The 26302-nt window shown below is 32.2% G+C and overlaps 1 protein-coding gene across 34 annotated transcripts in view; it reads left to right on the top strand.

Moving 5' to 3' along the window:
* The window catches only part of LOC145297554 (serine/threonine-protein kinase mig-15-like), a 1203941-nt gene that overhangs the window by 150167 nt on the left and 1027472 nt on the right, over positions 1–26302 (top strand). For all 34 annotated transcript variants that reach the window (XM_080143552.1, XM_080143554.1, XM_080143544.1 and 31 more), the window contains exons 5-6: positions 17045–17125; positions 22968–23016. In XM_080143552.1, the coding sequence (XP_079999678.1) occupies positions 17045–17125; positions 22968–23016 (130 nt within the window). The remainder of the gene's footprint in view (positions 1–17044; positions 17126–22967; positions 23017–26302) is intronic.

Raw genomic sequence — 26302 nt, 5'->3', positions numbered from 1 at the left:
TCACAGCGGGGGCAGTAGTAGTAGTAGTAGTATAGTAGTAACAGGAATAACTCTTGACTAACTCTGATCAGGGCATCACATAGAGTTTAAATATTTAAATCATTTGGACAGCTGACATAATTTACAGGAACTGCAGAGTGTGTCTTAAGATTTAGCTAAAGTCGCAGTCAAGTATTATACATCGGTGAGATATAGAAAGAACTACCCAAAGATCACAATGTCTATCAGCTGGGTTATCTCCACCTCTAACTTAAACCTCTGTCATTGGATTCCTAACAAACAAACAAAAAGCAGCAATTGACATTTTGACATTTTTTCCCCCCGAGTATGACACACCGGGTCATCATACCTTATTTAGTTAAAGTAGTTTTGGAGCCTATAAGTTACTAACAGATGGGCTGGAGAGTGAGTTCTTGGGTAATTTCTATAAAGTTAGGCCATTTATTACATTGTCAGTAAGATTGAAACACCATATTCAAAACAAAACATTAGCTTTTTAATATACAGAACATGTGATCAGCATAATGTTAACTAATTTGCATATTGCTTTGCAATAGAACATCCTGTTTATTAACTTTGTTTTATCATTATCCATAGTCCTATTTACACATATTTTTTATATTGTGGATAAATGTTTAGCATTTTGTGTGAAAGTCTCTGATCCTTTCTGGTCAATTTACTTTTAAGGGTTGTGATTTTTGTTTTCCTCAATTTTGTGGAAATAATAGATACAGATCTCCCCCCCCCCACACACACTTTATTTTTTATATACTCTTATTCACCCCAACAAAGCATGTTGCCATATGGACTGGGAGTCCATGCCTGCAGGGGTGCTGTGTAGAGAGTTGGGCAGAGAGATATGTTCAGATTACATTTAAATTTCTGCACGTTGGTACAGTCAGAAACAGGAAAGAGGGAGGTATGTCAAAGTCTAGATTTATGGAACGAAGCTATTAGAGTAGAAAGTTTTCTGGCATTTAGGGACCTCTACAGAATTTTGCTGCTAATCAGGTTAATCAGGAGTATGTACGTTAAAGAGAGAACAAGTATTATGAGTTAATCAGAACATATTCCATTATAGTACTTATAAAACGGGCACATGGATGCCAGATTGTGTTGATGGAGGTTGGTTGATCGTGCAGGACCTATTAGATTTGAAACTTTTGCTTTTGCCCTATCTAAGAGTGAGAAACTAATGGAAGATGCGCTAGTCCAGATATAGCAATAATACTTTATGCAAATTGGCATCTTTGTAGACATACAGGATACTGTCAGGTGTGTGTACTAAAACATCGTTTTGCATTGTAATTAATATTTACGTTTTAAATATCTGACTTTCAAAATGATATATTTTTAATGGACTGTCTGTGTTTTGATAATTAAAGAGCTGAATCATTAAAGGAAATATTTTCTTGTAATTTATTTACAGAAATTGATTTATTGTCTGTAAAATGTGTGCACTTTCATTTGTGCATACAGTATCAACTGCCACGACTCGTTTAAAAAAAATTATCTGATCACCAAAGATGGAATAAAATGGAGTAATTAAAAAAAAAATATCTGGTGTTGCTAGTTTTTAAAATTTATTTTAATGGAATATGAAATCGATCCAGCCAAGGCATGAAACCACTTGATGTAAGGAGCTAAAAATAAAAATACTACTTTAGTGCGAAAAACTCGCCAACCAGAAAACGGCAGTTCTTCATCCTTTGTCAGAAACATCACTCGTGGATTGTGGAAACTAAAGGACAAAATAAGAGAAGGTAAAATAAATAGAATTACACTTGCTAAAAATTTAGATTTTATTAATTTAAAATTGTCTAATAATCAAATAAAACTTCATACATCGAGTTTTGTTGCTACAGTTTTATTTACCAAATGATATTTGAGTTAGTTATGTTATAGTAAAGATTTTATTAACATTTAAATGGTTACAATAAATAACAAGCCAAAATCTATATGGTCCTCTGACTGATGCCTTGAATTTTAGGAGAAAAATAAAAATTAGCCCAAAAGGTGTTTTTCATCCCTAAAATACCCTAGGGCTCAATCCCCAGAATTTTCCCAGGGTGAAATGTTTCCATGTGTATATCCATATGATCTTGCTTTTGGGTAATTTTCTAATGGTCGGAAAAGATTCTATGTCTCAAAGTGCTATTTTTGTCCATTTTGATTGCTGTTGAACCCCTGGGGATGCAACCAGAATTTTCACACGGTCAAATATTACGTTTCTAGCATGTGATCTTGCTTTTGGGTAATTTTCAGCAAAATCTAATGGTTGGAAAAGATTTTATGTCCTGAAAAGTGTTATTTTTGGTCATTTTCACCCCTTTTAACCCCCTTGTGACATTGCCAAAATTTTTATAAAAAATCCGAGAATGTTACATTTACTGCCTTTCAGAAAAATGTAATGAGTAGTTATTGAGAATTTTGGGAGCAAACGAATACGGGTGAATTCTAAGGTCCAAATCTGACTAAGTCGGTGGACCAATTATAACATTTGTTTTTTTTATTTGGTTTCATCGGACTACTGCTCTCATCTTGAGTGTGATTTTAACGTTTCAGTTCATGTAACTTCCAACCATATTCATGTATCTTGTCTAACTCATGGAATCTGGATGGAATTTTGAGCAGAACTATTTATTTCATATGCACTTTTTCCCTCAACCATGACTGAGTAAAAGGCCCAAGTAATTCGCAATTGTATTTTTCGGTCATATATACTGTTCGACGAGTTCGACAAGATACCTGAAGAAGGTCAGAGGTTACATCGACCAAAACGTTGTGAAAATAACACTTAAAACGAGAACAGTAGTCCGAAGAATCCAAATAATACGAATAACCAATCCTCATCTAAAAATTCAGGAACGTAAAATTTTTTATTTAGAAAAATATGTAACTCACAATTATTTTTACAGAAAGAAGACTTGAACTTTTGCTTATTGTCTTTTAGTTCTTTCGCTCCATGAGTGATGTTTCTGACAAAGGAGGCCCTGGATATGACCTTAAATTATGCTCGATGGTGAGCCCCCAGCTTGCGGGCTTTGGGAAGTGCAGAGCAACCCTTTGCCATTTCTCCAAGGTCCACTCTGACCTGGAGTGGTAGTACCTGTTAGGGTCCCAACTATGGATTAAATAGAAACGGACTTGAAAAAAACCAATGTATTCTATTAAAAATTTTTTCTTCCATTTGGAAAAAAATTTTTTTAATAGAATACATTTTTTTTTTTTTTTTTTTTTTTTCAAGTGATTTCACTGGATTTGGCATTAAATAACCTAAAAGGGTTGATATGCTGTAAAACAAAAACCAACAACAACAGTTTGACAAAGTGGAAGAATTGCTGCTTTCTTGGCCAGAAACATCCATCTAACATATAGTTGGGTAGTTATTGACCTTGAAGTATTTTCTTTCTTTAATGCATTCTCTGGAACCATTTCCAGAAAAAAAATGTTAAGATTCTGGAATTACCATAGTGACTGCTAGTATCTAATATTGAATAGTTTTATGATGACGAGTCTCATTTCTCTCTCGTTTAGCATATTTTTTTTCCATAAGATATGGATTGCGTTTTGTCCATAGCACTGTTATGTCGGTTTTTGATGTGTCATTGCTAGAGGTCATCTAAATTATTCCAAGTTTTCTTTGAACTGCAATTTTCTCGGTTACGTTCAAATTAAGATGAGTTTACATCTGTATTGTTTTGTTCAACATGTTCATACCACTGCAGGCAGTTGCAGCGCAAAACTGGCTCTGGTCTGGGCATCTTCAGCCTCAGTAACAAAGTCAGAACGAACTTACATCAAGATGTATAGCACAAACCGAATCCTAACCATGTCTTTCCTCTGCATCTTTAGAAAAACGAATTAATGGAAGCTCAGAATTCAATTGCATCTAACATTGCACTACATAGTTGTTGTAAACTCCACTCGAACTAAGAGTTGAAAACGAATGACAGGTTAAAATGGGAAGAAGCTTATTTAAAAAAAAAAAAAAAAAAAAAATTCCCCATATAGTTTTTATAGGCAAGTTGTACATGATAATAATGATGCAGTTTATGAATAATAAATATCAATTTGCTATTATTCAAATAAATGCATGAAGCTAATTACAAAAATGACATGAGTAAAATGAATGGGTGGGTTTTTAGTTTTCATCTTGATGCAATGAAAATTTGGTGATTGGCTTACCATTACACAAATACTGTTTTGAGAGAGACCACAATCAGGCAAAAACATGGCTTGTTCAGCTAACCATACAATAACTATTGTTTCAACATTTATAAAGCAGGTGTGTGATTTTTCTTTTCTTTTTTTTTTTTTTTTTTTTTTTTTTGCTTACATCCACATTTTTTTTTTTTTTCTAAATTAGCAGATTTCTGGCATTGTTTCTAGTCATCCTCGATTTTTAGCCATTGCAATCAGGGTCTTACCTATCATCATAGCCTTACCTACCTATTTTATTATTTTTTTTTTTTTGTTCCTTATTTTGTTGGGTTTTATTTCTTCCTCTTCCTTACTTCATCTTTCTATTTTCCCATTTTTTTTCTCTCTGCTTTTTACCTTTTGCTTTACCTATTTTTACTTTTGACAGTTCTCTCTGAAAACTGAAAATTTTAATTTTGCCGTGAAGGGTAAAAATTGAAATAATTCATGATGACGGTATAGAAAGAGTTAGATATCCCACTTTCCCCAAGTGGGGAGGATCATAGCTTCCCATGTTGAGAGATTCATCTAGATTTCAGCCTTTTTGCCATTGGCTATTAACATTGCTGATTAAGGGCTGTTATACTGTTAAAAAAAAAAAGGCAAACAAAAACACAGCTAAAATAAATGGGTTAGAGAAAGTATTGTGGACATTTCAGCCTATTTATAGTGTAAAATAGGCCTCTGTTTTGTCTTGAGACAATGTATACCTCTGTAACAGTGTCTGTGCGTGTGTAATTTGTGAAGCAAAGGTTACACAATAATCAACTATACCTTTCTCGAGTCTGCACTGCCTGATTTCAATGGCAAGAAGTCGAGGATGACTAGAAACAATGCTGAGATAAGCAGAGAGCACATACAGTACCTGGTATTCTCAAATGGTTACCCATTTTAGTATTGACCAGGCTAAATTATTCTTAACCTCGGTGATCAAATGAGAACCGGTGTGTCAGTGTGATTATGCTGTAAAATAGACAAAACCTCTTACATATAATTTATTCATAAAACAAATATACAAATTGTCCATGTAGACAAAATGTTTTTTGGTATAAAATGACTGAACAAGGATTGACATGCAGTAAAATAAAAAAGATAAAAACAAGAAAATATTTAAAAGCAACATCGCATTCATTAAACATGATCATGGAATTTACAATGTTGAGAAATATATAGACCTAATTTTTTTCCTCATTTCTGGAAATAACTTATCTTGAAGTAACTGTATATAACGAATTTTATGATAGGTATTGTATGTTAGCAATAATCCCAAAAGGGTTAATTTGCTATTAAACATATAAGCCAATCTACACACATTGAATAATTCGATATTGGTGTAGTTTAACGTTTATTCAAATTCTGAATGATATATGCTGTTCACCAAAAAGGATTTTTATTTTTCGAAAAGATATTTTGATTCAAAAACTAATTTTAAATAAATTTAAAATTCTTAACAAATGTTAAGCAAAACAAAATAACTCTTTTTTATGAAATATAAATGAGTGGAAAAAAAGTTTTTTTTAATCACCTAATCAGAATTTTGATGACGTGCAGACATTCTTGGAATTATCTTAGAATTTAAGAATTGTAATAATCTTTAACACTTTGATTTGCCTGTTTTATGAGAAATCACCCCCCCCCCCCATTTTTTTGTTTTTAGAAAACTGTCACTTAGAACAGATTGTTATTCAATGTCTTTAATTGCTGCATAAAAGTTCAGTTCCGACAGAATGAGAACAATCTAATTCCTATGAATTAAGCAAAGAGTTCAATTAATTCCACATTGATTCTAGAGTTCGACTTTTTTTTTAGAAACGTTTCAAGTTTGAACAGATGCTCATGAAGAAGTTTAGCACTTACATCAGCTGAAACATGAAAATAAGACAAAGATAGTCGTTGAAATAATGCAAATTATAAATACTCAACAAAAAATTCTTAAATATTAAAAACATTTAGTAAACAGGAAATCTGAAAAAGCCCTTTTAAGAGCCAAGTATGTCTTAGGATGGAATACTGTTGCCACATGGGTAGGAGCTGTTGAAAGCACCCTATTCTGCCTTGACAGTTCAAAACATACTTCATAATCTAGTAGATGATGCCCTTTTCTCTTCTATGCAACCTCTTCCCCACAGAAAAGACATTGCGAGCATGTCCCTGGTCCATCGCTATTTTCATGGCAAGTGTTCAACTGAGCTCCAATCTGGGGTCCCCCTTCGCCAATCCTTCACAAAAAAAATACTCATCTAGCCCAAATCACTATCCATAAATCCCTCCACTCTCTATCGGTGCTTAAACCTAAATAAACATGGATTCCATGAACAAAGTTTCTTTCCTAGAACTGCCAATCTGTAGAACTCTGTTCCGCTGGTCTGCTTTCCAGTTAACTACAATATCATTATCTTAAAGTCCAACTTAAACAAGTTCTTATAAATAATCTAATTATACCAAATTACTGCTACAAATGATTATTATGCAACTATCCTAATAACTATACACATATTAACCCTTATCCTGGAGTACCCTCCAGGTCTTGATATGTGGTAACCCCTTTAAAAAAAAACAAAAAAAAACTATCCCGACTAAATCTACATGTATATTAACATAACATTTAATAAAATATAAATTTACATTTCTAAATTTGTAAGATGTTAAAGATATATAATTTTATTAAATTAAAATATATTTGTTTAGTGTAAGTTATGATAAAAAATTGAAAAAAATTTTATTTGCCAGGACTAAGCTTCTTTCCTTTAGCAATAACAATAAACCTCTCGACCACCGATTACCATGACTGATAATATGCTACTTGAATGCTCCAAATTCAAACTCCTCAGTTTAACATTCACAGGCAACATGAATTGAAACAAATACATTGAAGGCATTGCCAAGGTTGCTGCAAAAGTAATCTCTCTCTACTGTGCTAGAAAATTACTTGCATCTGACAGTATTTTATATCTTTACAAAACCACCATTCATCCATTCATGTAGAATTGTTGCTACATCTGGGTTGGTGCATCTACTACTAGAGTCTAGACAGGTTCAAAAAGAATTCTCTAACCTAATAGGTCCCACATTATCTATCAAACTCCAACCTCTGTCCCATCGCTGCAATGGTTGCATCCTTGTGCTTATTTTAGAAGTATTTTAATGAAATGCACTCTGAAATCTTACACTTGTGCTCTTTTGACGTAAATACTCCTGACTAATTCAATAAGCAGCGAAATCCCACACCCTTCACTGTAGAGATTCCAAGATGCTGGAAAGTCTTCTACTCTAATAGTTTTCTCCACGTTAAAAAACGACCCTGGTGTCTAACTCTGTCCCGTGGGGAGGCATAGTAAATAGGTACTCTAATAGTTTCTTTCTTCTGACTGTTAAACTTTGGAATTCCTTCCTGGTCTCCTGTTTCCCTGACATGCAGAAGTTTTAAGGGTAATCAAAGTTGCACTGTGCCTTGTTCGAGATGAGAAAGAGTTAAAAAATATATTATAAGTTGTTAAGCTTAAATAAAACTTATTTTCTGCAGAAACTATTGAATTTTTAATAATAGAGGATATATTTGCTTTGTCTTGTAATGAAGTGTATGAATTCGATTAAATTATCCTTTAAAAGATGACTTTTCATAAGTTATCATTGATAAGCTACTTAAATATTAGTTGCCGTTTCTATCACTTAGGTTTTTTTTTATGTACTATTTTTACTTACATTGCACTTGAATTTAATGACAGTTTTCTATTTATATTCATATGTTGACTGGAACTTGGCTATAAATAAAATATGATCTCTTATGTAAAAACAAAAATACTATTCAAATAAATATTCATCCTACATAGATGGAAAAAATAAATAAAAATACAAAACCGTTTCTTTGTGTGATAATTTCATTTTTTTTAATTTTTTTTTTTTTTTAATCACTTTGAATATTTTTGTTCATTTGATTGGTAACATTTCTAAAAATACTGAATGAAGTTAAGGAGGGTCTTTTTTTTCTCCTCCTCCCTGCAGCTCATTTCTCGAATAAGACATATTTACATGGTCGGTGCTCGACTTTGCTCTAATCTCTACCCCCTTCCTTGTTTTAATTCATAGGGAAAACTTCTGTAACTACAACCACTGTGAAGAATTTTTCTTTCTGCGTCTGTATACCTAAAAGGAAACAACACTTTTATGAACAATGTTTATTTGCAAGAATTTCTCATCTGTAGAATACAATACTATGGGGCTGCTTACTAGCTGACTACATGATCATTTTCAAGTCCAATTTAAACAAATTTGTCAAACTGTCCACCTAAATCAAATTCTAATCATTTTACCCATGTTTTTTTTTTTTTTTTTTTCAATTCTCTGACAATCTCTCATTAACCCTTATCCTTGAGTAGCACCTGGGCCTTGATAAGTGATGACTTATTAGTAAAAAAAAGAACCATTTTTTTTTTTTTTTTGTCGCATATCTTTTTTTTGGTTCTTTTTGAATATATACTTTTGTTCACTCTCCAAACAAAGCATATTCCTGCTGAAGCACAAGAAGCTGCTGAGATACGTTTCAGATTTATAGGGATGGATCTACTGTAATACTCATAATATTTACACCTTCACATTTAACAATAAAAAAGTTGAAAAATGGTACATAATTTTAATTACTATTTTATCTCTCTCTCTCTCTCTTAATGAAACTAGGATTTTGCTTAATGTGATAAGATGTAAATTTTGTCATTCATTAATATTTTAAAGTGATGTCATTAAACTTCCAGCAAAACTTACAAACTTACTGTTAGCTCATCTATATAAGATAACCTAAATTTATCTTAGGGAAGAGGATTAAAAACTAAAAAAGAGATAATTTTAGATAAACCAACTACCGTTTCAATAATGTTTACTCCAGAAAAAAATATGGAGAATTATCATGTATGTACCCATCGCAGAAGGAAAATATATTTTTAAAGATCACATAAATTGATCATGCATTTCTATTTTTATTAGAAAAAAACAAACAAAATTTAAAATTTTTAGTGATTAATACTTTTGTAATTATTTTGAATACAAACAAAATCTCTGTAGACGAATTGAGTTGTCACCTTTTGAAATTTTAAAACATCGGATAGACATTTTGATAATATCAAGAAAAAAGGGCTCTCCTAGTTAAAGAAAGAAACAAAAAAAATAAAGGTAGTGGATTACATTTGTCGTAAAACACTCTGTATTGCTGAAGATGGGTATTTTATCCGAAAAATTTAAGATAAGCCGGAAAAAAAAAAAATTGAGTAATTGTTAATGAAAAATATATTTGTGTCTTATACATGACTAGCGGGGGGGTGCCCGGTGTTGCCTAGGTGTTTGGGGGGGGGAGTTTTGGGGCGGGAGGTAGGCTTGAAACCGAATCCTTGAGGCGAAAATGAGGGGGGGGAAAGCGTGATGACTTACCTCGGTGCTACAAAGGTAGGGGAATGAGAATGGATGAAATTTAATGATTAAAAAATGAAGTGACAGGTCCATAAATTTAACAAGATCAAAATGAAATCCCGCACTTAACTTTGGCCGCAAGGTGCCCCCCCCCCCCAACAACTTGGGGGGGGGGCACCTTGCGGCCAAAGTTAAGTGCGGGATTTCATTTTGATCTTCACATTTAACTCCACTTTTTATGGGAAGCTGCCCCCCCCCCAAAAAAAAAGTTGTTTTGGGGGGGGGCAGCTTCCCATAAAAAGTGGAGTTGTCCAAATGAAAAGTAGTTGTCTGACATGACAGTTTTCACTACATTGATCAAAGCTTATTGCTTTTCTGGACGTCCCTGGTGGGAAAGCCAAGGAACACACAGCGTTTAAATTAGTTTCACTTTATTTATACTAAAAAGCCAAACAAACACGTGATAGAGCGAAGTCGATCAAAACAAATCTAGACACGACGTGCGTTTGCAAATCGTAGATATTACAATCTAGGGTGTATATAAAAAGTTCTAAAAATAGTACCCCTCCCCTCTCCGCGAGAAGACCGGTGAAAAAAAAGCCTTTCTTGGACATACAAAAAATGCATGCGTCGCTTTTGCCTTATATATATATATATATATATATATATATCTATATATAGAGAGAGAGAGAAGACCCCACCCCTTTTTTAAAATTTAAATTCTTGGACGATGCTTTCAATATACATTTATATAATTAAAACATTTCAAATAATGGAGTTAGTAGAAAACTATCACCAAAAGAAAATTTTTTAAAAAGTATCAGTTTTGTATTAGTAAATACAAATAGGAAATTTCACCTTGATTGTATTTATAAGAACTTGCATTAAGGAGAAGGTGGGAAGCTTTTATACTGAAATCTTATGAAAAAATATGCTGATATTTTTGCTCGGTATTTCATTACTACTTCAAATTTTAGAAACATTCTTTTGGTTATATAGTAAGATATAATAATCAAATTTTAATATTGCTATGAAATACCAACTTTAAATGACTATGGACAATGATAGAGATAAACTTAGTTGTTATGCAAAATTCAATAAGTGACAATATTAATCTTCTCATTTATTTAGAAGATAATAATCACCAGACATGGCAATATTAGATACAAAACAAAGTACTTATTACTATGAGGGGGGGGAGCAGCACAAGTTTGCTGGCACAATTACAGTAGAGGCTCAAGGTTTGTGTGTGTGTTAACTATTGCTACTTGGATGTAACGGGCTACTATTTGAGATCGTTTCTAACAGGTTTGTGTAGAGTTGAGTAGCAAGATCTCTGTTCATATTACATTTAAACTTCTACATGTCGCTACAGTCAAGGAAGCAAGAAACGGGGAGGGAGTTCCAAAGTCTAGCAGTCTTAGAAAAGAAACTTTGTAGGTTTTCCGACATCTAAGAATCTTAATAGTAAAGGTGTGGGATTTTGTTGGTTGTCAGGCTAATCAAGGGTTATGTATGTTATGAGTTCATCAAAGCGCATTTCATTAAAGTACTTGCAAAACAGACACAGGGATGCAACATTATAGTGATGGGATAGAAGTTGGGGTTTTCAGATAGTGCAGGACATATTAGATTGGAGACTTTTTGGACCCAGTCTAAAAGGGAGAGACTAGTGGTAGATGCACTAGCCTAGATGTGACAAACAAAATTTCATGCTGCTTGTCTGATTGTTTGGGCGTATATATATTTTAGGGGGGTCGCACAAGTGATATGAGTTCATCGGAGCACATTCCGTTAGACTCTTTTGAATTTGTTAGTGAATCTGAATAGTCAGTATTTCAATTGAAAATGTTGAAATCTATGCTTACAAAACCAACTAATCTACAAATGATTTATTTATGAAACATGTACATTTTTTTGGTTTAAAATGATCTAACAAGAGTTAATATGCCATAAAACCCAACAAGCAACCCACATAGTTTCCTTTCTTTTGACTTGTTTACAGTTAGTGGCTTAAGTGAGAAAAGGGTTCTCTATTGTGGAACACTATATAGGTAAAATCATGTCACAAATTCATGACGCCTGATAATATTTTTATGAGTTTCTTATGAGATTAACGGTTATATCATCTAGGTTTCTTTGTGAATACAGAATGTATGTTATCAAGTGTTTTTAAAACTACGATTAATCGATTAATCGTGATTTTAATTTTCCTCTTCTCACCTTGATTCCTGGTTTTAATCATTTGGAAACATGTTACCTGTTAGTGTTTCTCAGTAATCTAAATGGAGAGTAGAAAGTAGACATTAGATTTACATTTTACAATCTTATAACTCGCTTTCCTTATTTTGTCTTTTAGTCTGCACATTCCATGAGAAACTGTTTTTGACAAAGGAGGAAGAATTGCTGTTTTCTGGGTCAGAATTTATCCATTTAACACTTAGTTTTGACTTTGGAGTAGTATTTAAAAAAAATTTTTTTTTTAAAGCTCCTTACATGCCTTCATATCTTATGTGGAGTGATATCCATTAAAAAAAAGTCCACATCTTTTTTTTTTTTTTCTTACTGGCAACTGGGGATCACCTATGAATTTAATATTCCCTTGACACTTCCTCCTTCAGAGGAAGTCAGTTTAACCCATCTAGAATGAAGGTCGTACAATAAACAAACATCTTTTTCCTTCATATGATAGCAAAAAATAATAAAGTTATCTTCACAATTTTGCATGTGTCAATCTGGCAGAAGAAGACTTATAGAAAAAGTGACTGTAGCATTTGGTTAATCTATGCTCCTATAAAAGTGAGAATGTGTGTGTGAGGACACTTCTCAACCTATATACTCAACAAAGTTTTGATCCACAGACTTGAAATTTGGTATAGGGTATTCAGGCATGTGGAAAACTTAATCAGTTTTCATCCCAGAAAAAAGTGCTACTAAGGAGTCAAAATTGAAAAATTGGTATAGGAGGGGGGGGTCGGATTTTTATCTTTTTATTAACTGTTTCATGAATATGTATGCGTGAATGGTTCACATGACTTATGTTAAGAATAAGTAGGTTTGAAGACTCTTTTTAAATATCGTGTCAAGCTGGCCTAATGGTTATAGTACTTGACTCACTGTGTTTAGGTTTTGGTTTCAATCTCAGTTTGAGTATTTTTTTTATTTTTTTTTTTATTACTTACAAGAAATGAAATGTTTAGGAAAAACATAATACTTGCATACACATCTCTCAATTTCTGTATGAATTAAAATATAATATTTGTGTCTTTTAAGGCAACACCAGGCGACCTGCTGTAAAATAAATCTGAAATCTGGGTCTAATTTATACACATCTTACATAAAATCAATCATTTCTACATGTTTATAATTAACAAAAAAGTTGAATGCGCCTTTCATTTGCCATCTCCGTCACAAATTACCTTAAAACAATTCAAATCAGCAGTTAATAATAGAAAGCTCTGCTGTCTATATGTAATTGTTCCATTTTGGTTCTATTTTAATGAAACTATCGTAGTTCTAAACACTACAAATAATTAATATGGATTTTATATTATTAACACAATGGCACATAGTTCAAATAAAAACAGTTTCTCTTGATTATTCAAATAGGAATCTGTTGAAAATTTGCACTTAATAGTATGTTTCATGTTATTATAGGAAAAGTTCTTGTTTATTAATTTTTTTTTTGTATAACTTGGTTTTAGTGGTGATTAAAAAATGTTTTTATTTTATGATTTTTAATTTTCCCATATTTAAGGACTGTCCTAGAGAAAAAGGAAAACTCTAGCATCAGATGGGAAATCAATCTTTATTCAATCACAACATTATGGACGGAAATTCATCCCATCCATCCACCCACCTAGCACGGCTGCATTCGAGATTGAACCCACTACACAAGTTTGTAGTGTAATTCAAATCTTGTCGGTCGCTGAATACTTGATGCTTCGCCACGGCTATCAAGGGTATTTTTTGTCGTGATGGGATGCCTACCATGGCTTAAGAGAGTCCCATCTGTTCTCGAACGAAGGATAAACTTGGCCAGTTTCTCAACCTGGTATTTTACCTTGCAGTATATACAGCACCTTGCCTTCCCAAATGGTCACCCATCTGATACTGGCTAGGCTCAATGTTGCTTAACTTCAGTGATCTGGCAAGAACCGGTGTGTCAACGTGATTGTGCCGGACGGACATAGGAATCTGTAATTTAATGTAATGGTGACAATCTTTTGGAGATTGATTATTTAATTCTTACTACAAGCCATAATAACCAGGAACAACATAATTAACACTTCTACCTGGTCATGGCTGAAAGAATAAGAACACCCTACTCCTATAAATTAAATGAAAGTGTTCAGTTGAAATTTTTTTTTATAGGTTTTAATGTTTGGCATAAATATTCCTAAGTTTGAAAAGATGCACTTGAAGAAGGCCAGAGGTTTAATTGGCTGAAGTGTTATGAAAATGATCCAGATGAGAATGGTAGTCGGAATAATTCAGTAAAATCATAAAATTTTTTTTTTTTTTTTTTTTTTTTTTTTTTTTTTTTACAATTTTTGTTGTAAATTTATTCTAAACTTAATAAATTAATCAATTTTGTTAAAAACGATGTTAAATATAAAACAATACAAGTTATTTTCTTAAAGTTATTTTTCCAATTTTTTTTTTTTTTTTTTTTTTTTTTTTACACATGAAAAAAGATTAAGAACAAAAGTTAAAATTTTTTTTATTATTTAAAGAATTAATGACTGTTTTTAAAAGAAAGAGTGGCTATTTTTTTTTTTTTTTTTAATTTTTTTTTTTTAATTTTTTTTTTTTTTTTAAGAGAATTATAGCAAACCAAATAAAGTCAGTCATGTTAGGGACTATTGTTAAAGTTGAAATGAGAGAAAAAATAAATACTGTTGAATTGGAAAAGAGGAGATATGAAAACAAAGACCATTTTGAAAAAAAATATATATGCTTCTTAAACTATTAAAATTTGAATCTAATTATAATATATTGCAATTTTCTCACACAATCTTGAAATCTTGAAAAAAAAAAGCAAAAGCAAAACAAAAGAACTTAAACTCCAAATACTCATCAAACACTCTACCTTTTATCTTGTGAAAATAGTCTTTGTAAATTATACTTGCACTAGTTAGAATATGGATTGGAAGAATACTGGAGATCTAAAGGTCAGAGCAATGACAGACAAGACTATAAAGGAAGTGAAGTAAAATTTAAACTTTTTTTTTTTCTAAGTGAGGAAAACTAACATTCACAAATTAGTTTAAAGCTCTTACTCTTAAATCTATTTTGTTCAAACGTTTTAATACTGTTGGGAAATAGAGGAACCCATTTTTTTTGCTGGGAGTAAATCATTTTTGATTTGTTTAGGTCTGTAATTGAACTTAAGATGCAGAGGTTAGCATAAATAAATATCCTTCATTTCTGAACATTTAATTTTATTGCAATGACAGTGAAGACTTCTGGAGGTGGTGGCTATTTGTTTGATTTTGTTTTTTTGGGTGTTCAATGAGATTGTGACTCTTTCAAAGGATGGACCTGAGTGGCTCTGGTAGCATGTCTCACTAGTGGTGGTGTAATACTTTTATCATCATTGCAGCCGGTAGGGTATCATACCTCCTTCCCTCTAATATTCAGTCTTCGTTCAGAACTAGTGGGGAATACCTGGGTGGAGGATATTGGCACAAGGACGAAGTGATGTTAAGAATGGCTTCCATGTGGTTAAAATAAAAAAAAAAAGAAGATAGAGAGATGGGTAATTAGTTTTCCACGCTAACTGTTAGGCCAAAGAGGATAGTGAATTCAGTGATATGGTAATTAACTTGAGGATCATAGGAGTCACCATGCATGCGCAGAAATGAACGTTGCTTTTAAAACTGGCCGGAGGTCAGGTAACGTATTTTATTTGCTTCCCCACGAAAGCAAATTAGACACAAGGTCTAATGTGAGAGAAAGCCAGCTTCCCCTAAAAGGGGCACTCTGGCAGTATCCAAATAATTGTAATTGTTTCAGTGTGAAGGGTTTCCCCTACATTGACCAAAGACCAATTATTTAGGTGAAGCATCATAACAGCTGGCCGGGGGCCAGTTAAGCTTCCCACTTTCTGTTGTTTGCGTTAGAATAGTTTCTCTTTATACAAAAAAGCCAAACAAACACTTGAGACGACAGCACGGTGGGAATTTTATTTAACTCTATCAAAAAAAAGGAAAGAAAGGATGCCCGTTTGTGAATGCGAGATATTACGATCTGGGAAGTATGTGAAAACTTCTCGTGAAATATAACAGACACGAGAACCTTGATGCAAAAAACCTTTGGCAGAGATGCGCAAACGCTCGCACCCATTTTGCTTTTTATATATAGACTAGCAGGGCTACCCGGCGTTGCTCGGGACCGTATAAACAATGAAAAAACAAAAGCAGATATTGAACATATGTTTTATTCTTAGGGGAGAGGAATCTTTCATCTCTATGTATTATTTGTTTTATCTACCCTAGGACTGGTATTGTTCATGTTTTATACCTAGCGTAGGTAATTTACAGCATGTATATGAAATTGTTTTACCTTAGGGAGAAGAGAACAGGTAATATACAACATAATGTGTCTATATATGACAGGTTTTTTGGGGGCCCCCCTTGAAGAAAACTGATCAGTTGACCCACTTCTAGTGGTCCGTTTGACGTGAAATTTCGATATGTCATCCGGGTGATGGGGCTTCAATATGATACCAAATTTGTCAAGTTTGGTTCCGTCTTTCAAAAGTTTTAGCGTTACAAACAAACATACATACATACACACAGATTTTTGTCTTTTATATATATAGATGAAATATTTTGAAAATGTTATTGTGTCCCAAAAGTATTCCTAGAAGTGTCATTTTAGTATTAGTAATCCAAAAAGGATTGATGCACTTATTTCGGCATTCATCCCTGAGTGGTTGGCCTGTTTCCATCCAGAGAATTTACAGCATCCTGAACGAATGCTGAATAGGCTAACAATCTACCATGGTAGCAAATATTAGTATTGGTCGATTGTTTCTTGTGGCGAACCCCATAGAGGTGGCCCAGGATCAGCTGTTTCACTGTTCTGGTCTAGATTTTCAGCTAGCCTCTGCGTCTTTTTTTTGCTATCCCTGAGGTTTAATGGCTTTTTGTGGATCAAATCATCTGGGTGATGACAAAGAATGTGACTGAACCAGCAAAGATGTCTTGAAAATGCCATTAGACATTTAAACCATAAGCTTTATTAAGGAAATAAATAAAAAAAATTTAAATTAAGAAAAAAAAAAAAAAATTAAAACGTTTCCAAAATTCGTGCGTTTGAGAACTGCATCTATAAGTAAACCTAGAAATATCAAAATTTGAAAAGTAAAAAATCTTTTTTTTTTTTTTTTTTTTTTTGAAAACATTGTTTGTATTGATTATTTATTTTTCTATTTCAGTATTCCCACCATCGCAATATTGCCACTTATTATGGCGCTTTCATCAAGAAGAGTCCTCCAGGAAAAGATGACCAACTCTGGGTATGAAATATTTCCTTCTACATTCACAATAATATTCCATTGTTTTTATGTTTCTTTATTTAAAATGGATTTACAGTTGTCGTTGCTGTATACTTTTTTTTTTTTTTTCCTCCTTGTGTGCAAGTCATTGCTTTTGCTGAATATCATTCATTTCATCTGAATTGGATGATTATTGTTGATGTTTCTCTGATATCTTTCTGGTTAGAATTCTTTCAAGAAAACATTAAGTACTTACAGGAGAGAGCTCATGAAGATTGCCAACGTCCCTAAATGAAAGCATTTCTATGAAACAAACTGGATTCAAATCTTGCACATCCGGGTTGTCAGTTCATGTTATTAACCATTTAAGCATCATTACCTCTCTGATGTTGATGGTGCTAACAGTCTTTGTCAGGGTACTACCTGAAGATGAAGGAATATAAACGTCTTCATGGATGCATCAACTGACGGTTGCTGTGTTGGATGAAATGGATTCAGTCACTGCTGACTTCAGTCCTCCTGAACAATTTTACTATCAAGATTTTTTTTGTTTTGTGTTCGTTACAACTCTACTTTCAACCGAGTCGTTGTTTGTTTCGTTCACCACACTCTTTTCTTGTGTTCGTTACAACTCTACTTTCAACCGAGTCGTTGTTTGTTTCGTTCACCACACTCTTTTCTTGTGTTCGTTACAACTCTACTTTCAACCGAGTCGTTGTTTGTTTCGTTCACCACACTCGTGACTCAAACTCGTCTCTCTTCCCGCTTTTCTCTTCTCGGTATTTATGGAATCAGGGTACGAGATTCTCAGAGATTCCCCGAGACTTTTTTCCACATAAACGCATGCGGGCGCCATCTTGATTCTTAGTAGCCACTTTCTCCACATATTTCCAGGATGGTTAACACAACTTGAGTTTTCTCTATCTAATCCTACTATTCCCATGGGTAGCACTAGTTCCTGTGACATCCAATGAAAGTATGGTAGCAGCTTGGAACAGCTTCTTGACAACAGACAAACACATTGCTCCAGTTAGCGGAGAACTATAATGTGATAGTGTTTAAACAAAATACCCCTCACCTTAGATGGAGAGGTTGTGTTAGGAAGGGCATCCAACTGTAAAAATTTGATTCAATTTTGTGTTGTATCAAACGTGGCAGAACTTCCAACCTTCAGACATGGGGAAGACAGGGAAGTAAAACCGAGTAATAAAAAGAATGTTTCCAGATTTTTTTTTTTTTTTTTTTTTTTTTTTTTTTGCTTACATTGATTTGTTTATCATTGGATTCTCTTCTAAAAAACATTTTAGAACTTCGACATGTGACCTGCATGTTCTTTACTTTCGTCTCTGTTCTCACACATGTCAAACTTGGCAGGCAATTTCCTCTGGCTGTATCTTTTGGCCACCCGATATAGAACAACAATGATATCTACTCTTTCATCAGACAGTTTGATATACAGTAGACACACAAAGTGATGGAAATGCTGAACTGAATGGCAATCATAACGGACAAACTGATGAATAATGCAGATGTATTGAACCATGAACAAAAAATAGCATCAACCGCCAATGAACCATATGAATAACCAGTGTAAATATTGATATACGGTGTGTGAATGAAACAATTGCCACATTCAACTAGAAAAAATATTCTCATTGAGCATCATATTACAGTGGAGTGTGATAAAAGTAGAGGTTTTGCATTATTTTCTATCTAGTAATTGCACCTGACACACACAGCTGACGGACAGTTTTTCAAAACTGACAAAATTGAACATTTATTTTTTTAAACTATTTTTTTTCTCTCTGTCTGCATGTAAGAAATGTGTCCAAAAAATAATTACTTGTTTCACAAGCAATTTATTTTAATTCCGAACAAACTACATGGTTTTCCCCTTGAAAATAATTCCCCACCTCAAGTCTAATATATACTTCCATTACTTTCTGCTGGAAAAAGTGCTATTTTTATAGCCTCCTTTACGATCTCTATGCTCTCAAGCCGGATCCTATTAATGATTCCTTTGAGTTTAAATAAAGTCACATGGAACAAGATTAAGTGAATCAGGTGATTGTTTCAGTACAATGTTCGGTTTGACCAGGAACTGCTGAATGCATAGAGCATTGTGAATAGGTATATTGCCATGGAGAAGTAAACCTTTTGGTTTAACTTTCGGCAATTTTGTATCTCATCTGTCCTTTTTGTTCTCTCATTTCATATAGGCAAGGTTTCTGAGGGGATAAAACTAGTTTTCTGTGTCACCAGGTGGAGATTTCCAATCCTCTCATAGTATTCATCATCTTATTTATCCATCTTGTTAACCCATATCTTTTGTGTGATAAGTGATGATCCATTAAAATAAATTCCGTGATTATAGAAAGCTCAGCCGTATTTTCAACATTATATTCGATTATCTCTCTTTCACTTAGCTCACACAGCACATTAGTTCTGTTACTTTTTAGACCAATGTTTGTATCTAAGATATTCATAGTCTAATAATAAAAATAAAACCATTTTTAATAACGATTTTAACAATACAGTTTTATTAAATTAATCCATACTAACATATTACTTAATGTTTTTAATGGAGACTTCACGGTTTCCTAAATTGAAAAAATACTCCATCTTTCAACATTCTAATCTTTTAATGTCTTCTTGAAATCTTTAAACTTAATTGATAGTTTTTGTTCATGAATCTATATATATAGTTATAGTTTCTGTCTGCCTGTTTGTTCATAAATTCTCACCTTTATCTTTTCTTTTAATCCTCACATTCCATAAGCAATGTTTCTGACAAAGGGGGAAGAATTACTGTTTTCTGTGTTGTAATCGATCCATCTAACACTTATCGACTAGTTTTTGACCAAAACGTATTTTTTTAAATTATATTTTTTTTAAGCTCCTGACATAAAGTGGCAGTGATTTCATGCCCTGTCTAAATGATTCCCACCAAAAAGAAAAAAAAACAAAACTCTGTTCCGAGTTTTGGAGATAGATTTGTGTAACTGTATACATTTTGAAACTGCATTACTCAGGATACTTGGATAAATAGATTTCATTTTGATAAAATAGAGTATAGCATTATCATGGTGTCTTCATTTGCGCTTGACATCTATAAAAATATTACTTTTTATTTTATTGTATTGTACCCCCCCCCTCTCCAGCTATGGCTAAAATAGCCAGTTGTCAGTAATCATTTACATTAGATGCTGTGTTTTAAAATTACATAATCCAGAAAGGGTTGATATGCCATAAAATAAAGCAAAACCAAAACATTTGGTGATATTGTGAGGTACTGCTAGTTTATTCTGAATTAGTGATAATGCAGAATTTACTCTCAAGCAATGACTGTCATCAGAGCCTTTTTCATTGGTGGTAATTATATAAATTTGTACAAATATTTTATCCAAATTGCCTGACATAGGGGAGATTTTATTTTTGAAATTCTTCAGAGGATAGATTAGATTGAATAAAAGCTTTCTCTTTTTTATTATTTTATTTTTTTTATTTTATTTTATTTTTATTTATTTTATTTTATTTTTAAGAACTTTCTTGACTAACAGCTAATTTAAAAAATTTTTTTTTCCTCTCTGAAAAACAAAAAACAAAACAATGCAACAATCTATATTTGGAAGAATACACTTAACATGAAACTTAAAACCTTTTATTGTTTTAAGCAATTTTGATTTTTGAATTGTTTTTCACATGATTGATTATTTCTGATTTCTATTGTCTTCAATTGGGGGAAAAAATAATCCCATCCTCAAGATCCATCTATTATGTAAGTCACCATGGATACACTTGTTTCAAACAACAATGCAGAATCTTGACTTTTTATCTTCTATCTTCAAGCTAACGAGTTAGCTATAAAAAAAAAAAAAAAAAAAAAAAAAAAATCCGACTCCAACAAAATATAAGTGTTCTTATGACTAAGCATTTGAGCAAAAAACAACACTCTTGATTTTAATTAGTAATTGTATAATTTTTAGTGGGGTGAGTAGTGTAGTATCAGTTTGGTTGCCTTAAGACTGCTCTACCAAAATTACTTCCCCCTTTTCTAGAAGTAATCTTCCAAGATATTAACACTCTCATTTGAGATAGTGGAATAATGTATCCGTTTTATTGTTATGAGATCATCTTCCCAGGGACTACCTTTTATTTTTATTTTTTATTTTTGTAGGAGGGAGAGGGAGTAGTGTTATATCTTTTCTGTTACCATGCTATCATACTCACAGGCATTACCTTCTCTTTTTATAAAGGGATCCTCCCGGGTATTACCACTTCTATTTTGAAGGCGGTTTTTAGTATCTGTTCTGTTATCGTGATACCATTTTACTAGGCATTATCTTCTCCTTTGAGAGGTTAGTGTAGTATGTTCGTTCATCATGAGACCATTTGCCTGGGCATTACCGCCTCCTTTTTGGGATTGGGGGAGAATACTCAGATTTATTTTCTCTCTTGGGGATTAGTATAGAATATTTTCATTTATATTGATAAGTATATATCTTTATATTGTCGTTTTTTTTCCTTTTTCCTTCTATATAAGCTCCACCCCAATTGTTGAGCTTTGTATTATATTAATGTCTTTTAAAGAATTTCTCTAGTTCTCTCTCTCTCTCTCTCTCTCTCTCTCTCTCTCTCTCACACACACATTATTATTATTATTTACTATAATTGTTAAATACCTACAGACACTAGTGTTTCATCCTTTCATGAATCATCAGTGCAGGGTGTCACAATTAATGCCAATCAAGAGACTCAAACCCCGGGAACAGAAGCACTAGGCTACCGCAAACCGCGAGAGAAATACAATACAATTAAACATTTATTCTTATTAAATGCTTTTAGCGTCAGTCAGTGATCTTATCATTATATGACGATCTGTGCATATTAGCTAAGTTTATGTATATATATGTATATATAGTTATGGCAGTTTTAGAAATTTTACATATTTGATTGGATGTTTCTCTTTTTGAAGAGGAGTTATTTTCTCAATATTAACTTTTTTTGTGTGAGTGTTCAAGTTTTTGAAATACCGTTTTTTCTATTTTAAATATCTTTTATTTCATCTTTTGAATTTTTTATATTGATATGTGCTTGCTTCTGACAAGTTGTATAATGATACACGGACAGTATTTTTCATCATGGTAGCAAAGCACGTGTAAGATAATTTAAAAAAAAAAATAAAAAAATAAAATAAAAAATAGATATTTGCCTAAATTATAATGAAAATTTTTTTCAGTAATTAAAATATAAATTAAAACTATTAATGTGGATCGATTTTTTTTTATTTTATTTTGGGTCATTCGAATGTAACTTGCCTATATATATATATATATATATACACACACTCACACAGACACTGTTATAATATACTACTTCATCAGGAACAGACAACACATTTTTACATTCATTTCAAGAAAGGTCAGTTTTAATTATAAATGTGTACACTTGTTTCAGTCCATTACTGATACTTTTTATATATGGTATTTCTCTGCATGTTTTTTTTATTATCCTTATACCAGTTGGGGCACTCCTCGGTGCAAAATATGCATAAAAAAACAACAGTAACAAGAGTCGCATCAACCTATATATAGTTCCTCTCCCAGACAATCCGATACATTGATATTTTTGGAAGTTTTCTTTTTTTATATAGACTACATATATCTACAGAATCTATTTGATCTTCTAATTGAATTAAAAAAAAAAAAAAAAAAAAAAATCCCCCCTTCACTGGAAATTGTCATGGTAAATAATGTAACTTTTCTGAAAAATATGCAAAGGAATTTTTTCCAAAATATTTTTATTTTGAAAATTAATTTTTTTGATGTTAATATGAATTACATTTTCTTTCTATCATTTTCAGCTTGTTATGGAATTTTGTGGTGCTGGATCTGTCACAGATTTAGTTAAAGGTAAACATGTCTTTTTATATGATCCATAAAACTTACACTTTTTAGGCATTTTATATTTCATTACCCTCACAAAAAAACGTCTGCTGGTTCGATTTGTAAGCAACACTACCCAAAATCAATTTTTCTGATTTCCACAAAATTTAGTCAATGAGCTTGGGTCAAGGTGTTGATCAAAAAAAAAAAAAAAAAAAAAAAAAAAAAATCTCTTTTCACTTTTCTTGAATATTTTCATACTAATATCCTATATGCACTAATATTGTTGTAAGAGGTATGAACCTGCAATTTGCCATAAAACTATGGGTAAATAGTAACTTTTTTTAATTAAATGTATGCAATGAAACTTTTACAATATTGTTGTCGCATTAAATAATCCAAAGAGGATGAATTTTTCCATGGAGTTGATAAACCATGGTATCTTTTCACCATTTAATCAGTGTAAGATGTATCTATAATATTAACAAGTAATCAAAAGCATTGTTGAAGTAAAAACTGAAAAAAGCTTATATGATTGAAGTTATGTGGCTGGAAGGGTTGTTAAAAAAAAAAGTAAAAATCTATCTAACTTTGTGCAGTTTACTTTTGGTGTAAATTTCATTGAATCAAGAAAAGAACATTTATGGATTTATGCTTCCTCGGGAACTTCTTTTAAAAAAGATAAATCTATATGGGGGCAGATGTCATTCCTACAAAATTTAACATTATTAGGTTAAATGGTCTAAAATCATTTGGTTTAATGTCTGTTTTACATGTTGGCATGTGTTGGACAAAAAACAAAAAAGGTAGACAGAAAATGCATCTTGCATTGATGCCATATTCTCTGTCAGTTTCACCTGTTGGATTGCACAGGGGCTACTGGACCACATCTTGTTGAAGACTTGTATAGAATAAGAGTGGACTAAGAGTTTTCATTTATTTTATTTCTCTATATTCATTAAACTAGATGCGTTTGATTCCAAATGCCTTAGAAAGATTCTACGGATCAAATGGAGTGATAGAATTACCAACCAAGAGGTAAGGGACTGCACTAACCAACAGGTAGTAACTTCAATACTTTGCAAATGACGTTTTGCCTGGCTCGGATATACCTTAAGATTGTTTCCAGAAAGAATTGTCAATCAAGTGCTCCAATGGATCAGAAAAAGACTGAAAATGAACTGGAAGCAGACAATCGAGAGGTTTGATCATAACAAGAAGTTGGAAGGACTCTGTGGATCTGGCGTCAGATCGAAAACTATGGTATATTTTGCTTCATATGTCACTTGATGCTGGAGTTCCAAATTCATGAAACTAGGACTGAAAAGGCTGAACATCTTTACTCGTGCATATCTCTCAAAAAGTGGAGTAGTTTAGAGAGGCCATATTAGGCTTTACATACTAAAAATGGATGTCTTTTTCTCACATGTGACATAGTTGGCAACGTTTTTGTTCAGTTCTCAGCACCTTATTTAAGATCTATACACACAGCGTACATATTAATAATGGCCTTTTGGCCAACTCCTAACATTACTTAAAACAAAGGATTTCGTTTGTTTTCATCAATAAATCATTTGAGTGATTTTAGAAATACCTTCATATCACTGTTTATAAAGTAAAAGTCCCAAAAGAATTGCGCCTATTTTCTGATAATCTTTTTCATTTAATGTTCTCTTATGTTGTAATTCAGCTGAGAGTAATAAGAAAGTACTCCCTTCCTCCCTTATAATCCATTCCTCATTGGTATTTACTAAATCTGGTTCTAATTTCATTTAGATGTTTTCGATTGTGAACCATTTTCACATGCTATTTTTGTTTATTGCACGGAATTCACCCTAGACGGTTGAACTGGCTTACTCTAAAGGAGGAAATATCAAGGGAATATTAAATTCACAGGCAGTCCCCAGTCGCCTGTTATTTTTGTATAGATTCTTTTCTCTTTTTTTTTTTTTTTTTTTTTTTTAATACTCAATAAGAATAAGTTGACCACCAATTAAATACCAGTTGAACATTGAAGAAGTTATAATTATAACTTGCATGTAAAGATATTTTCGTAAGGATAGCATTCAGAAGAAAGCAAAATATGAATAAACTATTTATTATGAATAATCGCATTGAGCATCTCTTATTTTAATCAATAAGTTAATTTCAGTTTTTGATTAAGGTACGCACACATATTAAAGCAAATATTATTAAATAGCAAAGTTATTTTTTATTTATTCTTTTGAAACTTTTTATTTAATTTTATGAATAATCCATTTGGTGTTCAAACAGATTATTCAGAAAATTGAAACACACATGTATGTTGAAAAAAAAAAAATCAGGAAATTAACCAATTTTTATGAAGCTTTCAGTATTTATGAAATAATGATCACGGAATATATTGAACCCATTATTTTTGGTGCTAATGCAGAGAGTGATCCGCGCTATTTTTTTAAATCGTATTTCCAAGTTTAATTAAAGTTTTATGTTTTTTTTTTTATTCAATTATAAGGTTAAAGTACAGAATAGGTACAAAACACCCTCCCCATGTTAAGAATGGCTTTTTAAATGTTATTTCAGCATGGATCACTCTCTGCATGAGTACCTTATTTTTATTTAAATCTTAGTGGAAATTTATTATTTTTTTTAAACAAAAAATACTTTTACTAAAGTTATGGTTTTCAGTAGTAAAAAAGAAAAATGAATGAATTTATTTTTGCATTTTTTTTATGAAAATAAAGCATCATAAAATATAACAATTAAAAAAAAATGATTTAATTTTTACAGGAAGATTACGATAAAAGTCCCTAAAGTCTGTATTAATGAATTCTATATATCTCGAAGAAAAATTAATTTCTCAAACTACCGATATTATCATTGAATTAAGCATTGTTTATTTAATATTTTCACACAAAAAATTATTTAAAAAAAATTTTTTTTTTTTTTTTTTTAATTTTTTTAATTACAGGTTTCGCATAATTTTTATATGTAAGATTTTAATATTTTCCTAGCTTGAATGTATGTGAAACTTTCAGCGTAACAATATTTATATAATATTGGCTAATAATTAAAAAAAAAATTTAATTTAAAAACATGAACACAGAAAAATAATTAAATTAAAAAAAATGGTAAAAATGATACACACGTTCAGGATAGAAATGTACAGATGCCCGTCTGGTGGTGGTGGTGGTGGGGGGGGGACAGACCCAGCAATCATTTCCTCCTTTTAATTACATGACGTCATTCTCAGACAGCTTCTCAACTGTCTCAGATTTTGGTCTTACATATAATCCATGTTTACAAAACTACCGTTTGTTGTGCCATTGCGAAC

The sequence above is a fragment of the Euprymna scolopes genome, chromosome 18, assembly GCF_053919585.1.
Source record: "Euprymna scolopes isolate OS-2025 chromosome 18, ASM5391958v1, whole genome shotgun sequence".
Taxonomy (NCBI): Eukaryota; Metazoa; Mollusca; class Cephalopoda; order Sepiida; family Sepiolidae; genus Euprymna; species Euprymna scolopes.
The sequence above is the reverse complement of the archived record's forward strand: the minus strand, read 5'-3'. Positions and strand labels throughout refer to the sequence as shown.